A 20,536-nucleotide genomic window follows, 5' to 3' on the forward strand; every position below is an offset into this window, starting at 1 on the left:
GGGGACTGAGGTGGACCAAGCTTCAAGATTCCCCCTTCCTGGCCAGGCACTGGCTGCTTCCTTGGGTTCAGTGGGCTCTGCAGACATGAGGAATGTTCCAAGCTTCTCAACCTCTTCTGGGGTGATCTTCCTCTATTTTAAGGGTCCGGGGTTTACCCGCTGCGGAGATGGGGATCTCACCACCATTTGGGACCCCACTTTCAGGAAGAGGGCGCAAGGCAGTGGGCAGAGTGCCCTGGAGTCAGGAGGCTGAAACAGCTCTTGGCCTCCACCACCCTCCTTCCTCCCACCTCCAGGGCTCAGCCTCCTCTCCTCACGACTTCCTGCCTTGTAATGACAGAGACAAGAAAGGGCGTAAAAGGCTTTGCCCCCATAACCACCAGCACAAGTCCTGGGCACTTCAACCTCGACCCCCTTCCCTGTGGGCACAGGGGCAGCCGCATTAATGAGTATTAAACGTGCTCCTCAAGGATGCCTGGCTCCCTTGCCCCACGTGCCTGGCCTCAGCCCATAAGGCTCCAAGACCCAGGAGCAGCAGGATGGAGGCGATGACACCAAACATATAGGAAACGTTTTTATTTCAAAAAGTTAATGAATTGAAAGCATCCTAAAACCTTAAACAGGATCCCAGACACAGAAGCCTAACGAACAGACAAATAAATATGCAAACCTGCCCCATGCTCAGGGGGCTGGCACTGGATGTCGGACCCTGGAAGGAGGGTGTGCTAGTCCAGAAGAGTCTTTGAAGTCATATAAATATAGAATACTTTAAACAGTAGGTCAGCATTAAATACTAGTCACTGAACTCTCATAACTTAACTTGCCTCACAGACTCAAAGTCGTGTACCTCTAACATGGAGAGAGTCCCTCCCCAGCTGGCCCCGCCCGTCGGTGTGCAGTGACGCAGTGGACCACGGAGGGCAGGCAGGGAGGAACACTTCTCAAGGGTCGACCCTGCTCCTGGACCCCCAGCGGGAGCCTGCTGTTGCTGAGGCTGGTGCCTCCCCTTCCCAAGGTGGGGTCTGGTGGGTGGGGACCTGGGGAGTTTCTAGGAAGTGAACATCACTGCCCCCCTCCCCCCCACACCATCATCTGAGTCACCACTGGCGAGTGGGATGGCTGGTCACATGGTGAAGTACCAAAAACCTGGCAAAGACCAGACAAAGACCCAGGCTCTGGCCCTCAGAGCTGACCAGAACGCCATGGTGGGTGACAAACACTGATTGAGGAGGAAATCGTGAGTCTGCAGCCCCAGCAAAAGGTCTCCCCATAAGCCACTGCCTGTGGAGATTTATGCCCTTGACACAGAACAGCCCTGCCTGCCTGGGGGCTGGTAGGGGGAGTTCCAGTGACCATGGCACACGGCTGCTCTCCACCCCCATCCTGCCTTCGTGGGCTGCCCAGGCCCTCCACAGAGACAGCCCTGGAAAGGGCACCTGGAGTCTTTCCCATGAAACTGAGTCCCCGCCCCACCCCCATGACCTGTCACATGTCACCACATCTCTCTGCGTGATGTCACACCCACTGGGAGGACACGACTGGCACTGAACTGGTGACTGGGACAGAATCAGGGCTCCATGGATCCCAAGCACCCCAGCCTTGATGTCCCCCTGTCGCCCACAGGAGACGAGCCATCACATTGGGCAGCCTCGCCTACCTGGGAACCCAAGTCGGCCACCCCATGGAGCCAGATCACCTCTGGGTGGGCTCAGCCCACCAGGCAGGCACCAGGGCTGGAAGAAAGATCACAATAACCCCTGGGGAGTGAAGTGAGGGCAGTGGAGGGGGAGCCTCTAGGGGAGGGGGGGAGCCCCCCACCCTGGGGGGAGGGGGCAGGCCAGCCCCAATTCACAAGGGAGAACACAGACCAGGAGGGCTGACCTGGGAGGGGCGTCCCCAGGGGAGCAGAGGGCTAAGCACCTATCCTGGCCAAGGCTCAAGGCAGGACACGCCAACTCCCCATCCCCTGCCTTCCCACTGTGTCAGCTAGGTGGGGTGGGGTGGGTGGTAGGGGCTGGGAGTGGTCCCTGAGCCAGGGCCCAAGGGAACCTGAAGGGCCAGCTCTGGGCTGTGGCTGCTCCAGTGGGGTTTCCAGAGCAAGACGGTTGACCTGAAAGCGATGGCTCCCCCAGGGCTCCTCACAGAGGGGAAGGCAGGGCCCTCCTACAGCTTCTGCCCAATAAAAGGATTGTTAAGAGCCACTTGGGAAGTCATGGTGAGAAAACTTTTTTCTTGGTGAGAACATGGATGAATATCCACCCAACGAGGAAAACAAACATCCTCCCCTTTGGAAGGGAAGGGGCACAAATTCAAGCACAGGCTACTTTGGGGACCTAGAGGGGCCAAGACCAGCATCCACTGGAACACTCACACTCTTCAGAACCAGGGATACCAGCTCCGGGGTTCCCAGGGGCTCCTCCAGGCACCCACCTGGAGAAGCCCTGGCTTCTGCAGGGCTCAACGCACATGCCACCCCCACCCCCAACCCCCTGCAGAAAACTTCAGCAGTGGCCCTGGAAGAGTAAAGATCAAACCACCCAGACCCTGCTTCTAGCTGCCCTCTCTTCCTTTAAGGAAAGGCCAACTGCATTTGAAACCTTGTGACCAACTACCGAGTCTGCCCCGCCCCGGGTTCCTTGAGAAACAACCCGCTCCTCCGCTCAGGCTGCCAGGGCAAGGGCGTCCACAGCTGTTTGCCTGGCGGGGCTTCAGCGACAAAAGTCCCAGGGCCTCCTGGAGAGAAGCTACGACCTTGCACTTGCAGCCTCTCGTCCTCTCCCACACTAGCCTGGGACGAAGGTCCTGGAGGCCCCCAAGTCATGTGGGGCCACATTGGCAGGTGGGCTGGACAGGAACCCCAACACCCGTCCCAGCCCAGGTCCACTGGAGACAGACAACCCCCAGCAGGTCCTGCTGGGCCCCCTTCAAGGTCATACTCCTGTCCACTCCCCGCCCTATGTCGCCAGGTCTGAGCTTACTTCCAGGAGGCCCCACTCATGGCGGATGTGTCGGTGCAAGGCCCTAGCAGGGTTGAGGAGCTGGGCAGGCATACCCCTCCACTGTGGAGCTGGCCTGCTGGCTGTCCAGCCCTGACCATAGAGTGTGGAACCTCCCTGGGGCCATCGTTAGCCTGATTCTCCATGTTCTGGATAGCAGGATCTGCGAAGAGGCTGTTCTCAGACTCTGCTCCACTTGTACCCAGAAGTGCTGGGGTTCTGCTCTCCCGGGGCAGGGGCAGGCAGGGGGGCAAGTAGGCACAGGCGGTGACTGCAGGAGGGGTATGCCTGCATTGGAGAGGTGGGGGCCTGGGGCGGGGGGGATTCACTGGAGCCTGAGATGTGCTGACAGAGAGGCAGCTCTTCCTGGACCAAGGAGCAGGAGTGTGCACGCTGGCCTGGCCCCAGGAGGCCCTGAACGCACAGCAACTCCCCAGGTATCTCATCCTGAGCCTTGCTTGCTCAGCTGCCCCCGAGTCCACGCTCCGCCCGGTGGGGCCCACCTGTCCTGTGCACAAGGAAGGGGGTGCTGCCCCCCTAAGATGCCAGGTTACCTGCACTGAGGCCCTCCCCGGGCCGGGCCGGGGCTAGTGCAGCTCGGCGGGGTTCTGCGGCGGCCGGGGCTGGCCCACATCCATGTCATTGCTGCCACTGTCTAGTTCAAAGCCGCGCCCGCCCAGGGGTGTCTGGGGCATGAACTGGCGGAAGATGCTGACGCTGCCATGCCAGAAGGTGGGCTCTGGGAGCCGGCCCACCACGCTCCACGCCCGAGTCTCTGGGTCGTAGGCCTCCACCACGTCGGAGAGTTCGAAGGTGTTATCATAGCCCCCAGAGACGTAGAGCTTACCTCCGAGGACGGCCAGGCTGCCCCCAACGTGCACCTGTGGGCCAAGGTGGGCAGTGAGGGGAGGCTGGCAGCCAGGGCAGGGGAGAGCCCCCACAGATCCCCCTCTGTGGGGAAGGTGCCCGGGGCCCTTGGCAGGGGTGGCCTTGGCACTTCCTATACCCCAGCTAGGAAACAGGGGCTCCATGCCCAGGGGTCACACACCATGGCTGGTCCCAATGGTGGTCAAGGGGTCTCCAAGCAGCCTCATCCCCGTAAGATGGGCACGATTGTTCTCCCCATCTTACAGATGGGAAAACTGAGCCACAGGTGGCTGACAGTGGCAGAGCTGGGACTTGATCCAAAATCTGGGCTCTGAACCACAAGACTGGACTATCCCACCTTTCCCAAAATTGCTATAATGAGTAAGTGTAGCTCATTATGGGCTTCCCAGGTGGCGCAGTGGTAAAGAACCCGCCTGTAGTGCAGGAGATACAAGAGACATGAGATCAATCCCTGGGTCAGGAAGGTCCCCTGGAGAAGGAAATGGCAACCCACTTCAGTATTCTTGCCTGAAGAATCCCATGGACAGAGGAGCCTAGCGGCTTTATCGTCCACAGGGTTGCAAAGAGTTGGACACAACTGAGCACGCATGCGCGGTAGCTCATTATGGGGCCAACCGAAGTTAGATTTGGCAACAGTAAAGATGTTAAATAAACTCTGATATTGTATATTATGACACTGGTCATGCAGAGGTATCAAGAGAGAAGGTTTGGAAAATTCTTTTTTTTGCTATGGGGAGGCTGTGCCATGCAGCATGTGGGATATTAGTTCCCCGACCAGGAATTGAACCCATGTCCCTCGCAGTGGAAGCACAGACTCCTAACCACTGGACCACCAGGGAAGTCCCAGGTTGGGAAGTATTAAGGAAGACAGAAAACAGAGATAGAAGTGGGTATAGATGTGTGTCTGGGAATAAGGAAAGTGCCCATGTGGCCAAATGCTACCAAACCTTCCTGGCTCCATCTTACTGTAAAACTCAACAAGCAAAGAAAGTCACACCCCATTAGGCAGCAGAAGTGTGGGTACACAGCAGGTGCTCAATAAATGTACTCCCAAGGTCAATCCCCAGGGACCTCCTTGTCTGACCTCATCCCTCTGTTGCCCCCGTGTTCACTCTGCTCCAGCCATGCCAGGCTGAGGGCTTGTTCCATGAATGTATCAGGCATGGCCCGCCCCAGGCCCTTTGCACTTGCAGTCCCTCTGTGGAACACTCACTCGAAGCCTGCTCTCTGGCTCACAGTGGGCACTCACTGAACTCTGGTCTGAATGGATGAACTAAGCTATGTGACTCTGGCATCTTATGTAAGGTCTCTGTTTTGGTGACCCCCAAACACAAGTGGAGGACAGCAGCAGCCCGCTGTGCAGTGAGACAACGCTGGGGAAGTGCCCAGTACGGACCCTTGCCTGCTGGGACTGAACCTCCAAACACCTGTGCTGACACTGGCTGGAAACCAGGGCCAGCCCGAACACCCAGTGCTGGTGAGTCTGCAAACTCACCTGATTCATTGACGGGATCTTATCCCATTCGTTCTTGGTGGGGTTATACACGTCCACTTCAGCCGAGTCGTCCCTGGGGAGTGGGCGAGGAGGAAGAGCAGGTCAGAGTGAGTAGGAAGCCCCTGGGTGTGAGTGCTGGAGAGAGGGTCCACCAGGCCCACCTCCTTTGGGGACCTCTGTGATGCTGTTTGGCTGCCCACTGGCCAGTGGGACCCCGCCCCTGGCTCAGAGGGGCTGACTTCAGGTCCCCACACCTCGGCTCTGAAGCTGGAATCCAGCCTTGCTCCACAAACCCAACAATCACACTGAAACCCCTTCCTGCAGCCCAGCACCAATGCAGCAGATCCTCCCCGGCTACCATGGTCACACAGTCTAGCCTCAGCTCCGGAACTGACCATGGCCCGTCCGCTCAATCTCCACTTATTCTTCTGATTTGGACTTCTGCCTCCTCTTCAGGACAGCCTTCCAGGGCTGACGAGTCTAGGCCAGGCCCCCTGCCCCACTGCCCGCCCCCCTCATGCTCCTCGGCCGCCGCCCTCCCACCGCCGTCAGCCCCCATCACACCCTGTTGACTGCTATGTCCTAGGTGCCCAGCAGGGTGACCAGAATCACAGGAGTGAGGGCACCTGCACGGCCCCCCACTTTGGGCCCAGGCTCCTTCAATCCTGTTTGACCCACTCCTGATGCCTTCACTCAAATGTTCAAAGGCACAGCCTCGAAAAACACTATCTCCCAAATAGTAGCGTTGATGATGATGATGATGGTCACAGGTCAGCGGTTAGCAGAAGGGCCCGAGAATAAACATTTCAGGTCTTGTGGAGCAGACAGCCTCTGCGGCAGGTCCCCAGCACTGCCGCTGAGAACAAATGCAGCCACAGACATATAAACAAAGGGGCTGGTTGCCTTCCCATAAAACCTTATTTATGGACGCAGCTTTGAATTTCACATAACTTTCCACACGTCAGGAAGTATGACTCTTGCTTTGATTTTTTTTTTTTTCCTCCAACCACTTCAGAATGTAAAAACCATTCTTAGGTTGTGGCCCACGAGATGACGATAATTAATATGGGAACCCGCTGGGCTGCCCTCCCCAGCTGCAGGAACACAGAAGCTGCAGCCAGAAGGTGCCAGGCTGGACAAGGCTCTTGCCTCCTGCCTTTGAGGGGCTGGGACACCCCAGCCCAGGAGCCATGTGAAATTGGGACAAAACTGGAGCACGGCTGGGGGAGGGGGCTGCTGGTCACTGCTCACGGCCGGGGCAGCTGAAGCAGACAGCGTGGGACACCTCCCTATCACAGCCTCTTCTAGACAGGAGCTACCCCAATAGCAGGCCTGGTGAGCAGGAGTGACGTGGCCAAGGTGCCCAAGGGAGTGGATAGAGTGCATGAACACTCGAGAGCACGAGACCCAGGCCCCCAGGCTCACCCACACGCTCAAGGAGGCCAGGCCCTCACTGTTCACTTAGAGGATAAACAGGCTGCCTTTCTAGTTTGGTGGGAACTGTGGTGGGGGGGCAGAGAAGGCAATGGCACCCCACTCCAGTACTCCTGCCTGGAAAATCCCATGGACAGAGGAGCCTGGTAGGCTGCAGTCCATGGGGTCACTAAGAGTTGGACACGACTGGGCGACTTCACTTTCATTTTTCACTTTCATGCATTGAAGAAATGGCAACCCACTCCAGTATTCTTGCCTGGAGAATCCCAGGGGCAGGGGAGCCTGGTGGGCTGCCGTCTATGGGGTCGCAGAGTCGGAAACGACTGAAGTGACTTAGCAGCAGCAGTGGTGGTGGTGGGGGGTTGTGATGAGTAGAGTTGAGCCCACCTACCTGGCCCCCCATGGCCTCGGTGACCATGTACGAAGGCTGACAGTAGGCCTGGGGGGGCATCCTAGATCTGCACGTGGGGCGGTTTAGCAGCTGACCAGCAAGCCCGACCAGGAGGACCAAGGTGCTGGGCCTTCTGTCCACACGCTGGTCCTTGGGCATATTTTGTTCTAGGACTGTGGGGTGGGGGCAGGAGGGTGTTCTCAAAGGCACTCGGCCTGGAACTGCCATGAGGGGCTGAGGCCAAGTTCCTGGCACTCTGACGAAGGTTCTGGCACCCTCGTAAGGTGTATTTATAGCCATCCCCACCCCCACTTTGAAGAGGTTTTCACAACTCAGGGAGGAGAGCTGGATGAAGGGTCAGACGATGTGATGTTTATAACAGGGTCAGGAGCCGGCTGAGTCTCTGGGGCTTCCTTGGAGCCAACCTGACCTTTCTGGGAATCAGGGAGGCCTGGCCACCATGAGACAAGCAACACCTCTGGGTTCCAACTGTATTCTCCCTGGAAGCCTGGGAAAGAGCCTCAGGTCTGGGGCAGGGGAGGCTCAGCTGGTGAGAGGGGAGTGGCCCAAGAAGCACAGGGTCCCTGTCCTCAGAGACCCCCAATTCAAAGTCCCAGATGGAATGGGGAGGGAGGGATGGTCATTCACACCTTCCCCTCCCCTCTGGGTCTGAAGTTTCAGGCAGGCTCTAGGCCATGGAGGGGAGAGGCAGTTACACAGGCCTATAAGCATGTAGGGCTCCCTGATGGCTCAGATGGCAAAGAACCTGCCTCCCAATGCAGGAGAACCAGGTTCGATCCCTGGGTTGGGAAGATCCCCTAGAGAAGGGCATGGCTACCTACTCCAGGATTCTTGCTTCAAGAATCTCATGGACAGAGGAGCCTGGCGGGCTATAGTCCATAAGGTCACAAAGAGTCAGATACAACTGAGCAACTAATACACACAAGCACGTTTGTGAGTGCATACATGACACACACACAGAAGCTGTGATCTGCAGATATGGAGCTCCCAGCTCCTTAGATGCCCACTGGCCGATCAGGAGGGGACATCTGGTTGTGACAAATCATCAAGACCCACAGATGCACGCTGACCCACTGGGTGCCCAGCTCCACAGCTAGGCCCAGGGAGGCTGGGATGTGGTGACAGCACATGGGACCTGGGTTGGAAGTTCTTGGTTCTAACCCTGTGCCACCATTTAAAGCCTGAGGGGCCTTTCCTGGTGCTCCAGTGGCTAAGATGCCGTGCTCCTAATGCAGGGGGCCCAGGTTCGTTCCCTGGTCAGGGAACTAGATCCCACATGCCTGCATGCTGCAACTGAAGATCTTGAGTGCAGGAACTAAGACCTGATGCAATCGCATAAACATACATAAAAGCCTGCAGTTGTGAGCAAGTCCCTTACCCCTCTGTCCCTGTTTTGCCACCTGTGAAAGGGGGACAACAGTGGTGTCATCTTGTTAAACAGCCATGGGGCACTAGCCTTGAAAATGCCCATAAAGCAGGTAATCCAGAGTTCGACCCACTGGGGATTTCAACAGGCTAACTACAGTCATTGTTCCTGCAGGCAGCTCCAGGTCGGCTTGGAACCAGGCCCCTCCCTGGTCCAGGGTGGCGGCGGGATCCTGGGAGAACAGCATTCTTTTAGCAAGATTCATGAGCCCTCCCGGGCCAGGCCGGGTAGGAAGGGAAGAGAGAGAACCTGCAGAGACGCACTGAACCCGGAAGTTCTGCTTTCTGCAGAGGGGCGAGGTCAACCCATCCACCTGGTCCCTCACACCTGGCACCAGTCGGCTGATGAGCAAACTGTCTGTCAAGGCCATGCTCCTCCTCCCAAAGACTCAAGTGTGCAGAAAGCTCTCCTCTTATTAAGATTCAAAGTCCCTCTCAGGTAGGATAGGTGGCTCCTTTTAGTAAAGGCCACATGAGACCAACTAGGGTTTTTAGAGGAACCCAGCTTCCCAGGTGGCACTAATGGTAAAGAACCCGCCTGCCAATGCAGGAGACAAGGGTCTGATCCCTGGGTCAGGAAGATCCCCTGGAAGATGAAATGGCAACCTATTCGAGTATTTTTGCCTGGAGAATCCCACAGACAGAGAAGCCTGGTGGGCTACAGACAACAGGGTCGCAAAGAGACACAATTGAAGCAACTTAGCATGCACGCACAGGCGAAGTCTAGCCAAAGAGACATAATTGATTTAGCACCTTTGAATCTCAAAAAGTTCTCTGCAAAGACCTAGCTCCATCCATCACATTTGGGTCCCAAGAGGCCACAGAAACCACTCTAAGTAATGAGGGGCAGAACCACAGCTCCAGGTCAGAAAGATCCACCTCAGAGCCCAGTGCGACCTCAGTTTCCTCACCTGTGAAATGGGAGAACACCGAAGCTGTGCTTAACTAGTAAAAAAGAGTACCCAGTGGCCTTGGCCCCGGGGACTCACCTGATGAAGTACATGAGTCCGTTCAGAGTCACTGTCTTGGGGGCAAAGGACCAGGGTGGGAGCTGGCCGCAGTCCACCAGCGACCACAGGTCCGTGTCTGGGTGGTAGCACTGCATGACCATGGTCTCCTTGCCAGCCAGGGAGCCGATGGCGTAGAGCCGGCCCCGGCAGGCTGTGGTGGAACAGTTGTCCATGGGGTAGGTCATGGGCTGCAGGGCCTCCCAGGAGTCGGTGGTGTGGTCGTAGCGTTCTGTGCTGTCCGCAGCCACCACGTACAGCAGCCCGTCCAGCACAGAGGAGCTGTGGTACTCCCGGGCCTTCAGCATGGGCGCCACCTCCGTCCACTCATTCACACTTGAGTTGTACCTCCACACACAGTCATAGAGCCGGGAGCCATCAGATCCACCTGCCGCGGAGGACAATGGGCAGATAGATGATTAGCCCACACCGACTCAGGGTGAGTCACCCACCTGTGACTCCCTGAACTTCCCAGAGAGTAAGGATGAAACACACATCCTCTCTTACCAAGGCCCCAGCCAGGGGCTCAAGCCAGGTACAGGCTGACCATTGCCCAGGAGGATGGTCCAGCTTCATGCCATAAAAACACCACTGCACCTCTGTGGGCCAACCAGAGGCCACAATTCTGAGTACACAGTAATCTCAGTTTGGACCCCTGCACTCAGAGTCAGATACCTCAACTGGATGGGAACATCAGGTCTTGGAGTCCATTTTCCCAGGAAGCCACAAGTCATGTGGGTGGGAGGGACTTCCCTGGTGGGCCAGTGGCTAAGACTCTGAGCTCACAATGCAGGGGGCACAGGTTCGATCGCTTGTTCGGGAACTAAGATCCTGCAAGCTGTGCTTGGCCAAAAAAAAAAAAAAAAAAAACTAAAACAGCATATGTGGGTGGGGTGCCTGGGGACTTGTTCATTAAATTCTAGGCATCCCCTAACCAAGGCTGGGCCAGGATGAGTTAAGAAGAAACCTAAGTGCTCAGCCAGCAAGAAACCTAACACAGAAGGTGATGCTATGAGTGAACTTCTGGGGTTGTATTTCTTGATTTATGTGCAAGCTACTGACTTGTTTTGTTTGGAAAAAGTCATCAAGCTGTGCAAGTATGATGTCTATTTTTCCATCTATATGTCCAAAAAAAGTGCTAAAAAGCAAACAAACAAAGCTCAGTGATACTGGCTATTGCCATAAGTTAAACCAGGCTCACCTAGGACATTAGGATTCCCACAAGGTGAAGGGGCCCCAAGAACCCTGGGGGTTGGATTCCCCTCCTCGTCCCAAGCCTGGGGGTAAAGGGCAGAGTAGAGCCGCCATTACATTCTATTCGACTCACAGCCTGGAGCTTTTAGAGGGAGAAGACAGCCTCCTTGTAAAGTCCTCCCAGCCTCCCTTCTTTCTAAAGGAGAACTGTGTCAAAGGCAGCTGAAGCCGCCTCCTCGGCCCTGTGAGATTCCCTAGAGGCAGCTGTAGGGAATGACCCAGCCACCTGTCTAAACCCAAAGGATTAGCTGAGACATTTATGGAAGGGTGTGCAAAGATGGGGGAGTCTGACCAGTTGTGGGAGTTTACTGACCAGACTTCAGTGGTGGGGGTGGGGTGGGGTTGAAGGGGGTTGGTTCCCCAACAACACATGGCCAACCTCAGACTGGGAACTGGCCCATTCTGGCAGATTCCTGCAGAGGCAGGACCTGGAGTGGCAGCCACACAGCCGAGCCTGTCCTCAGGCTAGGATGAGCCCAACTTCTCAGCTCAGAGCCCCCAGGACACTGGAGGGAGGGGCAGGTACCTCAGAGTTGGCTTTCTCCCGAACTAACGTGCCAGGCTGGACACAGCGCTGCGCCGGCCCAGCTGAGGCCTCCCTGCCCAATCCAGCCCCCTGCAGGCCCTGAGCGTATGCTTGGCTGGGTTCTTTCCTTATATAGCCCTCGCACAGACCGCCCCTCCTCACCCCACGCATGGAGAGAGCCTCATGTTTGAACTGGGATTCATCTTTAATAAAAAATGTGGGAGATGCCCAGGACTGGGGCGGGCTGGGACCCGCCCAGCATGACTCGGCAGTGTTTTGGGGTTTGGGCCAAGTAATTGGAAGAAAACCTCTTAGCATGTGACTCTGTTTACAGTCGCTGGGCCGGGAGCAGCCTAAACACCACGTGATGCACAGCGCAGGGCCTAGGTACAAGCCCCAGGGAATGCTGTCACTGGTGACCAAGTGAGTGAGTCAGGGGACTGTGCTGCTCAGCTGGGAGGGAGAAATTCCCCCCTACCGGGGTAGAAAGGATGTACCACAGGGCGTCAGTCCCTGGCCTGTCCCCAGATTCCTTGGGGAGAAAAAGGAAGCATTCATAGTGCAGGGTTGGAGAAGGAAATGGTAACCCACTCCAGTGTTCTTGCCTGGAGAATCCCAGGGACGGTGGAGCCTGGTGGACTGCGACTATGGGGTCGCACAGAGTCAGACATGACTGAAGCGACTTAGCAGCAGCAGCATAGTGCAGGGAGGCTGCCCCAGTGTCTTGCCACCAAATGGGGACACCGCCTGGGCGAGGAGGGGGCTGCCCAGACAGGCCCTGCGAGAGCCACAGATGGCTACTTGTCCCACTAACACAAAGGGGTTCTTCTAGATCTTAAGTATCAACCCTAGAAACTTCTGTGCCTGCCAGTCGGGGGAAGGGGGAGTGTCCACCTGCACCCAGGTGGCGCTTGCGGTTCCAGGCACTTCGGGTTCTCTTGCAGGTTAAAGTGCCTGCTCCCCAGTTGGGGTCTGGGCGGGCCAGGGTGCTCCTGATCAGCCCCCATGCCCACTTACCCGTCACGTAGATGTCGTTGCCCAGCGCCACGATGCTGTAGCCTCCGCCCAGGTGGTCGGGGAACTCGGCCAGGTAGCGCCACTGGCCCGTCTGCGGGTTGTAGCAGTCGACGGTGACCAGTTCGTCGCAGTCCTGGTCGCATCCGCCCACGAGCACGAGGATCTCGGCGAGGCCGGTGGAGGGGCGCGGCCGCATCCGAGGGCAGGGCCCGCGGTCGTGGCGGTCGTAGCGTGCCGCCTGGAAGTCGCGCGCCTCGCGCAGCAGGCGCAGGCAGGGCGGGCAGCGGGCCACCAGAGGCTCGGCCTCGACGTGCGCCAGCAGGTAGAAGCGGCGCACGAAGGGCAGGCGCACGGCCTCCAGCAGCTGCGGCCAGTGCGCCGCGCGGCGCGGCGGGTCGGCGCGCACCCAGCGCAGTGCCAGCTGGTAGGCGGCCTCCTCCTTGGGCACGCAGAGCCCGTCGTCGCGCAGGTAGCGCAGCAGCCGCGCCAGGGGCAGACGCTCCAGCTGCTCGGCGCCCAGCTCGCCCACGTGGCGCAGGATGAAGCGCTGAGCCGCGCTCGCCAGCCCCGCGCAGCTGAAGGCCTCGGCGAAGTCCTGCATGTCCAGGCAGTTGGTCAGGTCGAGCTGCTGCTGCAGGAAGGCGCCGCACGCCTCCTTCACCGCCGGGAATTGCAGCAGGTCGGCGGCGCGCAGCAGCGGCTCGGCGTTGTCGCCGCTCACCGCCACGCGGCCAGTGTAGCTGAAGTCGAGCAACAGCTGCAGCATGTCGGGCGGCACGCCGTGCAGGCGCACCCGCTCGGCACGGCTCTCGCGCAACTGCCCGGCGAACATGGCGCGGAAGTAGGGGCTGGCGGCCGCCAGCACGGCGCGGTGCGCCGGGAAGTCGCGCCCGCCAGCCGCCTCCAGGGTCACGTCCAGGAACTTGCGCTCGGCGCGGAGCTGGCTCAGGCCGCGCAGCAGGCTCAGGGCGTGCGCGGGGTCCGAGAAGGGCAGTACGGCCAGGGGCGCCGGCCGCTCCATGGCGCCTTGGCTGGGGGCGCGGGGCCGCTGCGCGCGGTACTCGGAAAAGCCGCGGCCGGGGCCAGCGGAGAGACAGTTTGCGCTGGGAGCCGCCGCAATAAATACGACCGGGCGCGGCGGCCTCCGGGGGGCCGGGCAGGGCGGGGGCGGGGCGTCACCGACACCGCCTACTTAACTCTTTTGGGTCCGGCGCCGCTGCTAAGCTAAGCGCGCTGACTCGCCTTCTCTCGCGCGCTCCCGCCCCCGCGCTCCAGGCTGAGTCACCGCCGCCTGCGCCCGCTCCCTCTCTCCGCCCTTCCGGGGCTTCCTGCGGCCTCCCGCCGACGCCGGAGCCTGGGACACAGGGTGACAAGTGTCCTTTCGGAGGGGGCAGACCTGCCGTGCGCTGGAATCCGGGGCCTCCAGAGCCTGCCCATCACCCACTCGGCCCAGCTGCCGAACAAAACCCGGTGGGGGCGAACGAAGCCATCCCTTTCGCGCCAGACTTCCCAAACTGCTCCAGGGCGACTCGGTACAACGTCTTTTTTTTTCCCCCCTTTGGAATTCCACTAGTTCCAAGGGTTGCTTGTTAACCCTATCTCGGGACAGATTTCTAACGACGAAACATGTTTTTACAATTCAGGACTAAAGCAAGAACAAGTATAAAGTCTTTAGGTGACGTTTTCTTCTTGGCGCATCCGTGAGGGACACCGGGCCAGATGCCAGGAATCTGCTCCGCTGTGTTCCTGCGGGAGTTTCTAACTTGACTAACTCGGTCAGTAACTTTCGTCAGCACACAAGGCGGTTTTAGTTTCTTAGTCATCTACGGACCCTTTCAGGCTCTGAGCTCCCCTCTGAAGGGGAGGGGCCTGCCCTGGCTGTGTTTGGTCACCCTGGCCTTCTTAGCCCCTCCTCTCCTGGTAATGGAAATTGGAAAGGCAGAAATCAGGGTAGGAAAGATCCATGAGAATTCGTTAGAATATACTATTAAACTAAACAAAAAGCTGAAGCACCAGAAAATAATTCCTGGGAAAAATAGCTGTTTTTCCTCTTCCATTTGAGGGGCGCCAGGTACCCGGAGGGAACCGGGCTCAACTCAAGGTCAGACAGGACTGCCTTAAAAACCAGAGATGTGCCTCTTCAACGTCACCATCACATGTGGGGTGACCATGAAGAAAGAAATCTTCCTTATTTTGGTTCCAGTAGATACAATACCAGGACTTTGCTTTCAAAGAAACCAGATGAAAAAATTCCCTCACTTGGAAGCCATTTTTTTCTTCAGTTCAATGGACGATTTGCTCATTTTTAAAAAAGACCCTTATTGGGCTTCTTGTGTTGCAGATGAAACCGGGGTTTCTGTTACTGGGTAGCCCCCACCCCGCCCTGTGAACTTGGCAAACACACCCGATGGAAGCCTCACTCCGCCCACGTGAGTCCTGGGGCAGGCGGGCCACACCAGGAGCTGCTGTCATTTCTTGGTTCCAGCTCATCGACTCAGCCTTTGGAGAAGACATCTTGGTTTTATTCCACCTCGGAGAAGTGAACTGTAGGCCTTCTTTTCTCTTCCTGAATCTCTCACCATCTTGCCGTGAGAAGGTATCTGATCTGAATGTCAGCATGGGAAGCACAGCCCTAAGTCAGAAAACATTCAGGTACCCAGGCGGGCTGCCTGTTGCCCATAGATGGACTGTTCACACAGCTATTAACGGCAGCATTCCTGGGCCCAGGAGCTGGGCCAATAAGCTTACTTGCTCAGGCTTTGTGACAAGAAAGTCTGAGTAGCCAGGAAGTGGGATGTTTGCAGGGAAAAGTACTACAGTTCCTCTAGGTCAAAACCCATCCACCTGGTATAAATCAAATCTTTACATCAATAATGTTTCTGTAGTTAACAACGGAGTCTACTTTTGTGTATCCCCAACAACAGGAATTAACTGTTTCAGGTTTACTTTGAAAAACAGATGTTGCTACCTATTAAAATGGAAAGATGTTCATGTTATAATGTCAAGCAAACAATCTGATTACCTGTGTGACCCCCATTTGTTATAATGTGTTTATATGCCTACCAAGAAAGTGTGAAGGTAACATTTTTCTCTAGGTGGCTAGGTTTAGGTTTGTTTTGTTGTTTTTTGCTTGCCTGCATTTTCTGTTTTCCTATATTAAACATATATAACCTGGGTATTCAAGGATTGAAAGTTCAAAATAAAAAGTTCAGTTCTTGAGGGAAAAAAGTATATTATTAATATCCTAGACCTAACAGGAGAGCACTTGAAGCCATGTGTATAAATCTAAGGCAATGAAGGAATGTAGTTAGAAAAGAAAGGAACAGATTTAGACTGATCAGCTGTGTTTGGAATTTTGAATAACCTGCTAACCCAAGCATGCTACTTGGTTCCTTTTTTTTGCTCATTAATCTCATGAGTTCAAAATGGGAATGTGAAAAATTCATTCACTGCAGTATGATAGTGTGATGGATACAGTCAGCAAACTGTATTAATATGGGGGTTTAAAATTCTCAAATATCATCCAACACCCTACTGTGATGCAAACACCACTTTCTGGTGAGGAAGGTGTTAACTGTAACCAACAAGCAATAGTTTGTGGGAAAATGTATTTAAAGACTAAACTTCAGTCATGAATGTTTTAAAAGTGTACCTCTTCTAAAATAATGAAACTGGTCTAAGTAACTTTATGATAATGTAATTCAATGTGATTTAACAAATAATGGTACATAATTCATTAAATACCAAATAAAATAAAAACAAATTTCATTTAAAAAATGAAAACCACTTGATATTTGAATTCTGATTTTAGGCAGACAGGACAACAGCTAACTGAGATAATTTTAAAAGCTGCTGTGACCTCCTTTTTATTTTCTTTGAGAACATACAGGAAGGCTCATAGCCTCATTGAGCTTGCCTGTTTGCCATGACAAGGCTGTGATCCATGAAGGAGACAAGAACACATACTGTAGCATTTACAAAGTCAAAAAGAGATTGTACCTTTTCCCAATTAGACATTCTATTTTTTTCTGATTCTGGGCTGCCTAAGGTGTGGTTTGTAATGTACTTATTACATATAATTTTTTTCCTTTAAGGAATATTACAGTATTCTGTTAATTATTGAGTGTAGTATTATATGAAAATGACATGCTACAAGTAAAAATATTTAAATCGTTTGGGACATAGTGTTACCTATTAATCTTTATATTTTACCTGTATAAACCAAAGCATGAGAAATCCATTTGATTCGTCTATGCACATCTAATTTTCATCATTATATGGGAAGTTGACAATACCAGTTTAGAAATTATTTATTAATAATTTTAAATTATTCACACCAGGACATCCTTGATGGTTAGGGGCTGAACCTTGGTGCTCCTAATGCTGGGGGCCTGGGTTCCATCCCTGGTTGGGAAACTAGGGTCCACATGCTGCAACAGAAGATCCTGCATGCGGCAACTAAGACCTGGTAGTAAAGCTATGACGAAACTAGACAGCGTGTTAAAAATCAGAGACGTTACTTTGCCAGCAAAGGTCTATCTACTCAAAGTTATGGTTTTTCCTGTAGTCATGTATGGATGTGAGAATTGAATCATAAAGAAGGTTGAATGCTGAAGACTTGATGCTTCTGAGCTGTGGTGTTGGAGAAGACTCCTGAGAGTCTCTTGAACTGCAAGATCAAACCAGTCAATCCCAAAGGAAATCAATCCTTAATATTCATTAGAAGGACTGATGCTGAAGCTCCAATACTTTGGACACCTGATGGAAGAACTGACTCATCAGAAAAGGCCCTGATGCTGGGAAAGATTGACAGCAGAAGGAGATGACAGAGGATGAGATGCTTGGATGGCACCACTGATGTAATGGACGTGAGTCTGAGCAAGCTCCAGGAGATGGTGAAAACAGGGAAGCCTGGCATGCTGCACTCTATGGGGTTGCAAAGAGTGGGACACAACTGAGTGACTGAACAACAACAAAAGTCAAATAAATAAAAATAAGTATTAAAAAAATTATTCACACACAAACAGTAGGCAAGACACTAAAAGTTCAAAATACAGTTTTGAGAAATTTTTACTTATTTTCCTCTCGGAATGGGAAGTGAGAAAGGCAAAAAACTGTGGGTAGGAAAATCCATTAAGAATCCATAAGAATATCCTATTAAACTGTGTAAAAAGATGAAAAACCAAAAAATAATTCCTGGAAAAATATATCTTTTGTGTGTAACCACAATCAGGCTGAGTTAAAACAGAAGCAGAAAAGCATTCCTGAGTTTCACCCAAGTGAATGCAGTGTAGAGTGAAGATTTAGGAAGGTGAAGCTATATTTGGTAACTCAATTAAAATAACTATATTCTCAAGTTACTTACTGGGAAACCATGGTATTCTTAGTATTTTAAAACTTGTCACAACCTGTGCTAATGTTGGCTTTTTTCTTCCTCTTCCCTGGGTAACTATAATCATCTGAGAATTAGTATTCAGTAGCAGGTTTTTTTTTTTTTTTTTTTTTAAGCAGAAAACAAAGATCTGGCTACTGTGGCTAATGCTGTTGCATGATTCACGGAATTCTAGATTTGCCCCCTGGAGCCCAAGAATAGTACAGGATATCTGAGAAATAAACTGAGTATGTTGAAGAAACCTAAGCCTGTCATACAGAGGAAAGCACCTTTATTATCCCCACAGCTACATATGCTATTGAATTTGGGTCAGTTATTGGTGTTGAGGCAAGGGATGGTAGGTATTATCTAAATCTTCTTCAAAAACCTAAATTTCTAACAGGAATAGAAGGATAAAGAAGGTCTTCCTCTATGAAGTTTTCTATTTCACTGGGTGGCAGGTAGGGAGACAAGCAGAGTACACCAGGTGTACTGGTCACCTTCATGGTCGTACTGTTGCTTAGTTGCTAAATGTGTCCAGCTCTTTTTCCACCTCATGGACTGTAGCCTGCTAGGCACCTCTGTCCATGGGATTTCCCAGGCAAGAATAGTGGAGTGGATTGCCATTTCCTCTTCAAGGGATCGTCCCAGACCAGGGATGGATGCATCTTCTGAGTTGACAGGTGGATTCAGTACTGCTGAGCCACCAGGGAAAGCCCACCTTTGTGTACTAAGAACTTAGTCAAATAACTATTGGATACCTACCCTGAGCAAGTTATCACTGTCACATGACACCATCTAAGTTTGGGATTTTCTTAGTGTGACTGAGTGGTCCAATATAGATCCCTGAATTCTAGGTTGTTTTGTCATCAAGTCCCTAATTATTGTAAGTTCTTTATATCATTGTCTTAATTGGGGGGGGGGTTAATGTTTATTATGTGAAAAGTTGTACTTTTAAGGAATAATGATCTTTTTTTAAAAAATTCCTCTATTCATTTGGACTTTGCCTCTCATAATTATTCCTTTCTTGGTATTTACACCTTTAAACTAGCAATAGGATAATGTCCTTTTTGGCGCTTTCATATTTAGACAAAACAAGTTGCTCCGGTGAATAAGACCCTTGGAGAAACTGGCGAACCTCAGGACATTTGCTCTGGCAACAGAGATCAGATAACATTCCAAATCTGGCTAAATCACCTAAAGGTGAGGACTCTGTGAGAAGGTGTTAATGTTTCCACAGGCTAAATGGGATGTCTGTTTTTATCTTACTAGCTTTGTAAAGCACCTCAATTTACTATCACCTCTGGGAAGCTCTCCAATCTTTGAAGATCTTGCTGAAATATTTTAAAAAGTAGCAACAATGATAAAAATAAACTATTTATTGAGGCGAGTAAAACATTTTATAGCTAAGGTATTAAAGGCTTAGAGAAGTATTTCTAAGATAAATCAGTCTCTTAATCACTAAGTGTTTCCATCAGAATTAACCATCCAAACAGCAATAGACAACCAATGCAGCATTCACTACCACGGAAACAGTCTAATAGGGATTCTTCCGATCATCTTTCTGATTTAGTATGTAGATGAGTCAGTTTTCTGATCTGAATTTAAAATTTTATGTCATTCCTGTTTAACAGTTTGTCTTCGAAGCCACCTAATACGTTACTGAATTATTTATATTTCGTATATAAACTTTTCTCTTTCAAATGGTTATTAAAAATATTAAAGTATTTGAGGCCTCCTCATGGTCAGTTTATCAGAGCAGTTAATTTTCAACTAAGTGTTCAGAGTAAATCAACCTTCAACATATAAAGTTGTAAAATACGCCGCGGTCCATTATTTAAGTACAGCCAACTCAATTAAATATCAGTAAACAAAGTCAACGTCAATGCCAAATATCTCTATATCTCTGTCGGGTTTTCGCCTCACCCACTGCTGTGATCCTGTGAAGAATGCATTCAGGAACTAATTCAATGCAAAGTAAAAAAACAGGACTGATGTCAAGGTTAGGCGAACGGAAGAAAAAAAAAAGCGTATTTAAAACACTTTCTAAAACACCGGCAACACTGGTGTAGTTTTTAAAAATGCGCTGGTAACCCGACACTTCGAAGTGTTTGCTACGGGGGAGACTCGGGCGGTCCCACCCCTCTCGGCCTCGGTCGGCGGTCCCGGAGCCCCGGAGCCGGCCAGAAAAAGACACAGCCGTGAAAACAAGTTCGCTTCGCCCGGTCCGAGGAGCGGGGAGTCAGCCGTGGGGCGGCTGCGACGTCAAAGCCCGCGGTCACCGCCCGGCTGTGGAGACCCCAGCCCCACAAAGGGGCACAGACCCCAAGTCCTAAAGGCGAAAAAGGTGGCGCTAGCCGCCGCCCACCACGACCAAGGCTGTCAGCCCTGCCCCCACCCGCGGGGGCGACCCCTGACCCCCCCCGCCTCCGCAGAGACCGAGGCGCTCTGGCTTGCACCGCCCCTCCCCCATCGCCCAGCCGGCGCGAGTCCCCGCACCTCCCCCGCTCCGGCGGTCTCGGGTCTCCGAGCCACTGCCTCCATAGACCGAGCAGCCGCCGCGGAGCTCTCTGGGGGTTGGAGTCCTCGAGGGGGCCTTTGCGCGCCTCAGCGGCGGAGCCGAGGACTATGACTCCCACAATGCCTCGCGCCCGCCCCCTCGCCGTCGGCTTTCCGTCGCTCCCAGACTACATTTCCCGGCAGCCCTCGCG

General features: G+C 53.2%; 1 protein-coding gene and 1 long non-coding RNA gene across 2 annotated transcripts; one reads left to right on the plus strand and one right to left on the minus strand.

Moving 5' to 3' along the window:
* Positions 1-561: 561 nt before the first annotated feature.
* On the minus strand, positions 562-14,802 carry KLHL21 (kelch like family member 21). Its single transcript, XM_070474218.1, has 4 exons — positions 12,455-14,802; positions 9,640-10,045; positions 5,380-5,452; positions 562-3,877 (listed from the first exon to the last, which is right to left on the minus strand). Exons 1-4 carry the CDS (start codon positions 13,473-13,475, stop codon positions 3,584-3,586), a joined length of 1,794 nt encoding a protein of 597 aa, XP_070330319.1. The 5' UTR covers positions 13,476-14,802; the 3' UTR covers positions 562-3,583.
* LOC110134863 (uncharacterized) lies at positions 11,771-18,826 on the plus strand. Its single transcript, XR_011490328.1, has 2 exons — positions 11,771-11,860; positions 14,796-18,826. It is a non-coding gene; the product is annotated as an uncharacterized lncRNA (long non-coding RNA).
* The last annotated feature ends 1,710 nt before the right edge of the window (positions 18,827-20,536 follow it).

Source organism: Odocoileus virginianus, chromosome 11 (genome assembly GCF_023699985.2).
Source record: "Odocoileus virginianus isolate 20LAN1187 ecotype Illinois chromosome 11, Ovbor_1.2, whole genome shotgun sequence".
Taxonomy (NCBI): domain Eukaryota; kingdom Metazoa; phylum Chordata; class Mammalia; order Artiodactyla; family Cervidae; genus Odocoileus; species Odocoileus virginianus.

Bases quoted from the DNA above. Each gene is read 5' to 3' on its own strand.
- KLHL21 (XM_070474218.1), bottom strand. From the start codon at position 13,475: ATGGAGCGGCCGGCGCCCCTGGCCGTACTGCCCTTCTCGGACCCCGCG. The intron at 5,453-9,639 runs GTGAGTCCCCGG...CCCACTCCCCAG, and splicing joins GGACTCATGTACTTCATCAG to GGACGACTCGGCTGAAGTGG. The intron at 3,878-5,379 runs GTGAGTTTGCAG...CTTGGCCCACAG, and splicing joins AGATCCCGTCAATGAATCAG to GTGCACGTTGGGGGCAGCCT.